This window comes from Eurytemora carolleeae, unplaced genomic scaffold, assembly GCF_000591075.1.
Source record: "Eurytemora carolleeae unplaced genomic scaffold, Eaff_2.0 scaffold522, whole genome shotgun sequence".
Classification (NCBI taxonomy): domain Eukaryota; kingdom Metazoa; phylum Arthropoda; class Copepoda; order Calanoida; family Temoridae; genus Eurytemora; species Eurytemora carolleeae.
In genome coordinates this window covers 120,582-131,216 of record NW_019396420.1, presented here as the reverse complement: position 1 = coordinate 131,216, position 10,635 = coordinate 120,582, and the positions used below count along the sequence as shown (strand labels likewise).

Sequence of the window (10,635 nt, the reverse complement as noted above, 5' to 3'; positions counted from 1 at the left end):
TCACTCGACTCACTCACGCAAACATTGGGGAAAGTTATGCATTAATTTTCACTTCTACGCATTATACATTTTAATATCTTTTTGAACTATTCCACCCACCCCTTGGAAATTTTAGTGGAAGAGTAAATTCAGGGGGGAGGCTATGGGTGCTAAGTCCCCCCTGGACCAATAAAATCTATTGAATTCAGGGGGTTTTCAAACCCCAACGGATGCAGAGCTCCCCCCCCCTGGAAAGATAAAAATCTAAGCCCCCCCCCATTGACAAATTCCTGAATACGCCCCTGAGTAAATTACATTATTCTACTCTGGCAATTTATATCCCTTCTTAACACAAGGGTGTATAAATTAATTATTTGCAACCCAGGGGGAGAGGGTCTTCACAATTAAGGAGGTAAAACAAATATTCTTTCTTCTCTTCTCATCTCCTGCAGAGACAAAAAAATGGAATGATAAATTAATCTGTTAAAAGAAGAGATAAAAAGGCCAATAGCTAGGGGAGGCACAAGGGGCACGTGATCCCCCCTTTTACCTCCAAAGGGGGGCACACTGTCTGAGGCAAAAAAAGAAGAAAATGGAAAAAAGAAAAGAAGGAAACGAAAAGTGAAAGAAAGAAGGAAAAAAGGGGAGACAATTGGAATAAAATCTAACTTTTGTTACCAATATTATGTGTTAATGATTATTTTTTCTTCAAAATATAGAAAAATTGATTGGTTTCCGAAATAAATCATTTGGGAACTTTTACTTTTACTTTTATCATGTCTTGTGAAATGATAAGGTTTAAATTATATAATTTTTTTTTGCATTTTAAGAAGCTAATCTCCCTTTTTTTATCCGATTAATGATATTCTAGTAAACCATCGTCCTTCATACAGGAAAAAGTAACATGGAGACAAATTTATTATATATACAAAATATGGCCAGGTTTAGGAGAATCTTTTTGTACTCATCCTCAACCTTACAGGGAGTTTTTTTTCGAATTTTAGTTTTGAGAAAACTGAAGATTTTCATGCTTTGAGCTTTTACCTTTACTTTCCCTTTATTAAAGGTAAGTATCTTTTGGGTATTCGTGAGCAAAACATTTTCAGTTTATGTTTTGATATCTTTCAGGACTCCCATGGGCGGAGTACATAAAAAAACGTCAGGGACTTCAGATAAATGTCATGATAGTCATATTTTACTTTAATATGCAGAATATATTAAAGTCAATATTTACGAAGATCTAGTTATTATTCACACCAAATCTATTCCAAAATTTCTTTCCGAACTAAAATAAAAATTTATATGTGAAACTTATTTCTTGTTTCTATTTAATCTCTCCGGGTGTGTATAAACCATCTGTGAAAACTCTTGAACCACATCGTTGAATGTGTCATCGTCTCCTGTAAAATCATTTTCGCGGATTTCTTCGTTTAGTGCGGCAAGCCGGAGAAGAGTCACAATATCCGCGTCAGAATTGGTTACTCCGATATCCAGAGGTTCGTGTCCGGAGTTGTTAACCAGATGGTGATCAGCTCTGAAACAATTATTTAATAACTTCTATTTCTATCCGTGCGGATTCTCTTTGTACAAAATAAAACAACAACAAAATAGTTGGAGGATTAATAATATTTTTTCGCGCATTTTCGAAATTTTACAAAAATCAACATCTGTTGGGACAGGATTTTTTTTTATTTTGAGCATTTATAAAACTTCCCTAGGGGTCATGTGAAGTCCCTCACAAAATTTGGCCCCGATCGGACCATCGGATTATCCGTTTTGACGTGTTTTGGATACAAACGGACAAACAAACAAACAAACAGAAAAGCAAAGTATACATATAGAAGGTCTGTAAGCGTAATTTCAAGTGACCCTCCATGCAAAGATGGCAATGCCCGATCGGGCTTGACCATCCTTACATAGAGGGTCACATAAAATTGCGCTTAACTTGGGGGGGGGGGTGTCAGATACAGGAATTCTGACTAAATATTAATCTAATTTTTATCATTTATTTATTTAATATCTTAAATATGATTTTATTTTATCAGTACATATAAAGCTAAAAATATAACTAATATTTATCGTTCAGGTTAAACAATCATTAAATTTGAATAATATTATTCCCTGAACTTTAATTCGTCGAGATCAATTTTTTATAAAAATACATAATTTTAAAATATATCTTCTTTTATCTTTAAATGCAATCAATGAAAACAAAAATTATGCTTAATCACAGTAGAAATTCGTTAAACTTGGAAATGTAAACTTAAAAATCAATCATCACATATATCTATATTATATCAAAATGTCATATGTAAATGTTTTTATGTAAAAATAGTAGAATAAAATGTTTAACTTTAAAGCAAAAATAAAGCACACAAGCCCGAAACCTATTTGCCAATTGATAAAAAATCTGTTTACTTTGAAGTGTTGGAAAACAATACTAAAATCCAGATAAGAAGAGTTCCTTATCTGGAGCTACCAACCTGTGTTTAAGAAGAAGACAAACTTGTCCCGTATTTCCATGTAAAGCAGCGAGATGTAGAGGAGTGTTCCCATCTCCATCTGCTGCTCCCGTCTTTGCTCCGTTCAAAATAAGAAACTCTGTCGACATAACACTTCCTGACAAGACAGCCTGATGTATCGGAGCTTGCATCAGCTCCCCACGGTATTTCCAATCCATGTTTGCTCCAAGAGCAAGTGCCTCCAGCATGACGGGAAGATTGTGTGCTCTGGCAGCTCTGAAGAGTAGAAGCTCCGGAGTAAGGTTTGCTACACTGTCTACCGGAGGATTCCAACTAGTTTCACTTTCTCCATCAGTTGATTCCTGGAGAGAAAAGTATTAGGAAAAAATATAGAAGTGTCAAAATAAGTAAAATATCCAACTAACCTGATCACTGTCTAGTTCTACACTAGCTACATGATGTTTACCCAGACTCCCACCAAACAGAACAACCTCAGTGTTTAGAATACGTCGTTTAACAAGAGATACAGTTGAACCTGATGGAGTAGACTCCTTAGAATTACTGGTCAAAGTGCTGGCTCTCAGCACAGACTCAAGGAGGCTTGGTTCATCCTCATCTGCAGCAGAAGTATCAACATCCTTCTCATCTGAGGTTCTTTTCTCTTTCTCAGTAGCCTTCTCTGTCTTCTCTTTCTTGATCCGTGTTCTTCGGCGCAACTTGTTGACAATCCATCCTTCACTATCCTCAACTTCCTTTCCTTTAAAAATATCCTTGTTCACAAATGCCTTCTCCTTGTACTTCAACGTAATCCAAGCTTCTCTCTGAGGTCTGGTTGCTCCAGGTCCAGGTTTAATATGATCTCCGACCTGGTTCTCCAGGATCCTGTTGGCAATACTGTTCCCCAGCTCTGCCATAACCTTGAGTATCTCTGGTTCCCAGGCGTCCAGCGTAATTGACTTGACTTTAGTGATATGAACGCCAAGGGAGCGATGGATTCCGCAACACTCAATACAAAGCGTAATCCCGAAGTTGGTCGCAGCCCATTGAGGTTTAGGATCAGAGCAATCACAACAAACCTGAACATTTTTATTAAAAACATGTTCTTGAGAACAAAATCCAAATGACTGACCTCGTTGCCAGGTATATCTAGAATCTGATTTGCGTTCCTCTGAGAGGTTGGTTTCTGCCTTAGTTTACTATCTTGAGCCTCCTCGGTATCAGAATCCTCCCATTGGATCGCTCCGCTCACGTTTGCCACAACCTCCGGAGACATCGCCTGGGTAAATACGAAAATAAGCAAAATAAAATCTCACACAAAAACAGATAAATATGAGAAAAGAAGGACAAAACCGATACAGTTTTTAAAAATCACAATTTATTTTATTTTAATAGTATAGAAACAATATACACGATATTTCCCAGCATCATCTTTTGCCCACAGAGCTAAGTGCGAAATTTGAGTATTGAGTTGTACGCATGGGGGACGAAATAAGCTACACCTGTTAAATGCCTTTACACAGCCCCCCTTCCTCCCCCCCCATCTGTAGTTGCGCCCATGGATAAGGAATATAACTAATATAAACCTCATGTAGAGCTGAGGATATACCCTGCTGAAGGCTTGACATCCATAATCGGTATAGAATCTCAGAATCAGCCTTAGACGAAATATAAACATTATCAAATAATAATACTTAACATAATTATTCATATCAGTGCTTGAATCAATTTAATTTTGATGCGGATCCGGATCCGGGTCATGAACATTTCTTTAAGGTTTACTGATTTGTTGAACCAATGAAAAATGTTAGTTTTAATGCCATTTTATGATTTGAAATTCGTCTTTTGATTGAAAAACGTTTTTTAAACATAAAAATACAGCGAGTTCTAGAACAGCCAGAAAGAGGTATATAGTTTCAATTTAACCTCCCCCACCCTCCAAAAAAAGAACAGTGCAAAAATAAACTCTTGCAATTTGTTAGCTAGCATGATGACAGACACTTAACACGCACAAAATTAGAAGTAATAATAGTGCTTATCGAATAAAAATGTAAATTTGCACCTGGAGGACGTGGGATTTCGTCGGAGAAATCACTTCGAAGCAAAATCTTCGATCAATCTCATTAAGAGGTCGAACCATGCAGATTCTCAGATCATCCTCCATTACTGTTATTTCCTCGCCATTCCTCTTCACGTAGCAAAGCTGACGTAAACAATAACATTATTCAACTTTTTATGTTTTAAAATAAAACTAATGAAAATAAAAAATATATTTTTTTTAAATTAAAAAATTAGTATTACGGAGAAAAGTGATATTATTAACTGTGTTTGAATGTTTGATTAATTTTTTTTTTATTCCGTCTCAACCTAAAATGAAAAACTATTTTTCTTGGCAAAATTGTCTCGTAGCTAGGAGAGGGAGCTAGGGGTGACACGGACAAATTACTCAGGAAAAGAAGGGAGGAAATTATCAAGACAAAATGTCAAGGTAAAAAGCTCACAAGTTTTTAAGTCTTAGGTTGAAACAATAAGCTAGTCTAATATCAAGGTTTTTTGTCCTTTTTTATTTTTAAAAGTTTTCAGATTCTCGACCAAGGTGTTTTTTATCTAATTATCCTTTGTAAATATTTAAATGTTAAAAACAATAACAAAAATTCTAATTTCCCAAGCTATAAAGACAAGGATTTCGCTAAGAGCCTTTACCTTATTACTGTCCAGATAAAACCATCTTCGGTTCCATGTTCTAAAAGCATTCTGTCCTCGTTTAAACAAATACCCCTCCACGTTGATCGGTTTTCCCTTGGTCTCTGCTAGAACTAGATCATCGTCCTTGGTTACATAGGTATGGCGCTTCTCCAGGTTCTTCTCTAAAGCACGGGTCTGGGCCTTCATTGACTGAAAATAAAAATCAACACTTAAGAATTGAAGTTCTAAGCATTGGTTACATCATTGACTGAAAATAGAATCAACACAAAGAGAAAAGTTTCAAAATTTAGTTACTGAAAAAAGTTTACTTTTAGGTTTTTGTACGTTTACTCAATTTTCTATTTAATTCGTTTGCTTTTTTTCACGAATTTATTAGGCCTTAGTTGACGTTTTTGTCTTTGATCCTTGGTTTACAATTTTAAAGTCGGATTTCATTAAAAAAAATGAATGATTCAAAATTGTACTTTTTGACCTTCTTTCTACAAACCGATGATAATTGTTTATTTAGAAGTCATAAAAATTAAAACTTTAACTCTATGGTCGTGCTTTTTCTAGTCGAGGATTTCTCGAGCAAAAAAGACAAAATCCAGGTATATTGTTCAATAATGACCAAAGAGAAAATTTTCGCAGATAAAATGCAACAAGCGTTTCAGATATTTCACTGACTTTTTCTGAAAATATTAATTATCTTATGTTCAGAAACAGCTGTTATTTATACAACAATAAAATTCCCATTAATTTCCAACATTAAAACTTTACAAACATAAACATCTTATCTAATTCTAATCTAATATATGTATTTTTGGGTATAAGTATCATCCACCCCCCCCCTGGAAAATAAATATCCCTATTTTTACCTCTATTTCTGAATTTAAGGATTTTAAGAATGGATCCATCCCACCAAACAGATCCAATCCTTGTCTGAAGAAGGTTTTGTAGGTTGAGACCAGGTTGCCTAAAAGACAAACATTTTGACATTTTCTGGAATCTTTGCCTGAAAACTTTAACCATCTTGCTAATAGGAACCTAACTAGGGATGGCATAGTTTTAAATTTAGTTTGTTTTTATCATGCTATGCAAAATATTTTTGGCTCGTATTTTCGTTTAGGAATATGATTGGTGGAATATTTTTAAAGTTATGAGAAATAAAATATATTTATAACTTCTCAGATTTGTCACTAAACAGTCAATAAATAACTGAGTGTTTTATAACAAACTATAATTATTTCAACTTTTAATTGTGGCTCTGTCTGTGGGCATCTTATCTTTGTACAATATAAAACAAAAACCAAATTGCAGATTTAATATATCTTTTCATGCACTTTTTACAAAAATCAAAAACTGAAGATACAAATTTTTTTATTTTGAGCATTCATAAACCTTCCTTGGGGTCATGTGAGGCCCCACCAAAAATTTGGGTCTGACCGGTTCAGCCGTTTTGACGTTTATTGGATACAAACGGACAGACAGACAGACAGACACGCAAAGAATATATATAACAAAGGATAAAACGACGCTTACTAGCTTCTAGCTTACAATGAAAGGTTTGAAAATCATATCAAATATTTCCAGTTTATGCATTTACTCGTTAACTGAGCACCTTAGCTGGGAACCATATAAATATGACTAAAGGTTGATTTTTGTGAATTAAATGCCACATTACCTAAAGAATCCAGGATGATGTAGCGTTTCTGGGATTGAAGCATAGATATTTGATAAACATAATCCATCCCGGTATACCGGAAACAGGATCGAGTAGCCGTCAATAGATTACTCGTATCCTCTAGATCAGTAGTTCGTCCTTTAGACGCTGCACTGTTCTTGTTCAAAGCAGAGTCAAGATCATTAGAGATCTTGTTAAAATATCCTTTAGTTTCTCTCATCTTTTTCATGTCTTCTTTTAGGAACTTTGACAATGATTTGTTTATTGCGCTATTAGTTTGATCAATTATCACATTTTGAAATTTCAACGCTTCCTAAAGAAATTAAAAAATTTGAGGTCAAAATATTTACTAAAAATAATTATACAAGCCGTACAAGGTAAAAGAAGAAGGAACACAAGACCAGTTTAAACATTCCGGGAGGTCTTGCGTTGTTCTTTTACCCCCCCCCCCCCTATCGCTCTTTTAAAACTTAAATTATAAAATGCTTTGTACTAAGGAGAAGAAACCCCGTCATTTTCTGATTAATAAATTGTTCATGAGCTTTAAAACCTTAAACCTGTGTTCATGAGTTGTAAAATCTTGAACCCTTATATATTATAATAATATGTTAAATTTGAACCAGACCCTTATGTTTAATATCTGATTAATACTTTTGTTCATGAGCTTTAAAATCTTGAACCTCTTTGTTTATGAGCTGTTAAATCTTAGACCTTTAATTTCATGAGCTATTAAACCTTGAACCTTTATTTTCATTAGCTGTTAAATCTTGAGACTTAATTTTCATGAGCTATTAAACCTTGAACCTTTGTGTTCATGACCTGTAAAACCTTCAACCTTTGTGTCAATAAGCTGTTAACCCTAGGACCTTTGTGTTCATGCACTGTTGAACCTTGACCTTTGTGTTTATGAGCAGTTAAACCATGAACCTATGTGTTAAGAAGATGTAAAGCCTTGAACCTATGTGTTAATGAGCGGTTAAACATATAACCTTTATGTTCAAGAGCTGTTAAACCTTGAACCTTTATGTTCATGAGCTGGTAAACCTTGAACCGTTATTTTCATAAGCTGTTAAACATTTAATCGTTAATTTCATGAGCTGTTAAACATTTAACCTTTGTACCTGAAGAGTTTGAATAAGTTTGTTAAGAAAAGAAGTTGTAGTTGTCTCCTGGTCTGCGGAAAAGTATGAGCTCAGCTCCCACAAGCTGGCGATAAACATCGCCTGGTTACTGATATAGTTCCGTCCACTCTCAGTCATTGTGTTACACGACTAATCAATGTATAAAGGGTTAACCACTAACACTTAAAGACGACTTTAATAATTCTAATTAGTTTTTTCCCTTACTTACAGGTTTCCCCGCAGCTTTAAAATTGTTTCTTTCTTTGCCAATTCAAAAAGTAAACATTTAAAAACTAGGTTCGAGGCTAAAATTACTAAATTTAACCGTCGGCGTCTTATATTAAAACATTATTAGATCGCCTTTACAGTCTCATTCTTTTGGAGTGACCCTGTAGTTATTTTGGGGTAGTTTAGCATATCAATTTAACGTAAACTCGATTTGACATATTACCTTTTTAACAATAATTTTTCATCATTTTCTAAGTTTTCTAAGTTTATCAAACCAATTTTTATGAATAATTAAACTTATTGCAGCTTAATATTTAAAAATACATTTTTATTATTTTACCTTGAGAAGTTTCTCCATCTTAGTTTCAAGTTCATCCAGACTATTCTCATTATTATTCAACTGCTGACGAAATCTTTACATATAGAAAAAAACGAGTTTATGAATAAAAACTGTGTCCGAACGAAATAACAGTTAAAATGTTAATAATTTTTTTGTTCTTAAAAAATTTTTAAAAATCAATTTAAATTAGATACAATCAAACCCAATTAAAATATCAATTTCAAAGAAAACCCTATGGTCCAAGTTCCTATTATAATTTATCATCCTAAACGTTTAAATATTAATCTGTAATAAGTGCTCCATTGATTCGTTGTAATAAGTGCTCCATTGATTTGAAATTATTGCTCTATTAATTTGCAATAAGGTATCTGTCTTCGTTATATAAATTCTCTACCTTCTTTTCCTACTCTTATCCAACTTTCCTAATTGTACGGGTTTAAACTGGTGCTGAATTTGATGAATATTAGGAGTCGATAAACTGCTTACTACCGGTTTAAATCCTAAATCGGTGGTCAAAATTTGAACCGGCAGAAGGTAGTTCAGCGAAGTAGCTCAAAACCATTAAATATGGTCACAGGACTTAGAACTTACAAAAAACTAAAAACGTTAAATTCCAACCATTTCATAGATATAAAAATTACCTTGGAGAATCCTTCAAGCATTCTATGTAATCAATGACCGGGGCTGGCATTATCTGTCTAAATTCCGTCTAAAATTAAAATCAAGATTTCATCAAAAAATGTTCAAAAGCAGTTAAGGAACGGCTGAAGTCACCTTATACGCGCACGCGCCTTTTCTTTGAAAATTTACAACTGCATGGCTAGCAAGAAATAGCTCAAATTAAAACAGTTGAAACGAAAACTAACAAAGAACTAAGGTTTGTGAGTCATAATCGTCAGTGCAGTGGTTTGATTCTATAAACTGTTGAGCCAGAAGGAAGGAAGTAATGTTTTGATTACTGGCTCTGTGTTATCGCGGATGTAAGGACAAGGAGTTAGGTTTATGAGGCTTAAAACACGACGCGGCACAAAACATTGCAGACGCCCTTATTTATAATTAAGAATGCAGGGAGGAACCTCACCACCCGGCCCACCTGCTGAAGGGTGCGCATTTCGAAGTCGAAAAAAAGACATTTAATACATACAAGAGAGGAAATGGGTTTAAGGACGTGGTCAGAAAGACGGTTCTCAAAAAATATTAAAACCAATGAATGCAGTAGGCCGGGTAGAATTAAGAATGGGGTTTGCCTATATTTAACTCATACGTATTTCATATTAGGACTGCAATCATGGAAGGAACATACATATAATACACTTGAGCACGAAGTATACTTTAAACCACATATTAAGTTAAAGGGGTTATTTACAATGCAAATAATAAAGAGAATTTGATGTTGTTGTACAAGGCAATATATATAGTGTAACTAGCAACTTTTTAAACCACATATTAAGTTAAAGGGGTTATTTACACTACAAGTAATAAAGAGAATTTGATGTTGTTGTACGAGGCAATATATATAGTGTAACTAGTAACTTTTTAAACCACATATTAAGTTAAATAATAAAGAGAATTTAATGTTGTTGTACAAGGCAATATATATAGTGTAACTAGTAACTTTTTAAACCACATATTAAGTTAAATGGGGTTATTTACAATGCAAATAATAAAGAGAATTTAATGTTGTTGTACAAGGCAATATATACTGTAACTAGTAACTTTTTAAACCACATATTAAGTTAAATGGGGTTATTTACAATGCAAATAATAAAGAGAATTTGATGTTGTTGTACAAGGCAATATATATATATATATAGTGTAACTAGTAACTTTTTAAACCACATTTTAAGTTAAATGGGGTTATTTACAATGCAAATGGCTGTGTTTTATGTGCCTAGAGCTATTTCAAGACAACTTGGGTCTAAAAGTATTCTTCTTATTCCGGAGTTTTCTGGGACTTTATTTATTTTATTCTAATATCACCCTGATAAAGAATTATATTTTAATAAAAAAACTAGGTTAAATCTATATCTATATATACTTTGTTTGTCTGTCTGTTTGTCCGTTTGTATTCAATAAACGTCAAAACGGCTGAAACGGTCGGGCCCAAATTTTGTGCGGGACCTCACATGACCCCCAGAG

The 10,635-nt window shown here is 33.9% G+C and overlaps 1 protein-coding gene across 1 annotated transcript; it reads right to left on the bottom strand.

Moving 5' to 3' along the window:
* Nucleotides 1–1,228: 1,228 nt before the first annotated feature.
* LOC111702967 (arf-GAP with coiled-coil, ANK repeat and PH domain-containing protein 1) lies at nucleotides 1,229–9,246 on the bottom strand. The gene is made up of 12 exons (XM_023474797.1): nucleotides 9,138–9,246; nucleotides 8,497–8,569; nucleotides 7,929–8,078; nucleotides 6,808–7,120; nucleotides 6,002–6,099; nucleotides 5,142–5,333; nucleotides 4,501–4,641; nucleotides 4,025–4,096; nucleotides 3,571–3,717; nucleotides 2,867–3,517; nucleotides 2,463–2,803; nucleotides 1,229–1,513 (listed from the first exon to the last, which is right to left on the bottom strand). Exons 1-12 carry the CDS (start codon nucleotides 9,185–9,187, stop codon nucleotides 1,291–1,293), a joined length of 2,451 nt encoding a protein of 816 aa, XP_023330565.1. The 5' UTR covers nucleotides 9,188–9,246; the 3' UTR covers nucleotides 1,229–1,290.
* Nucleotides 9,247–10,635: the final 1,389 nt, after the last annotated feature.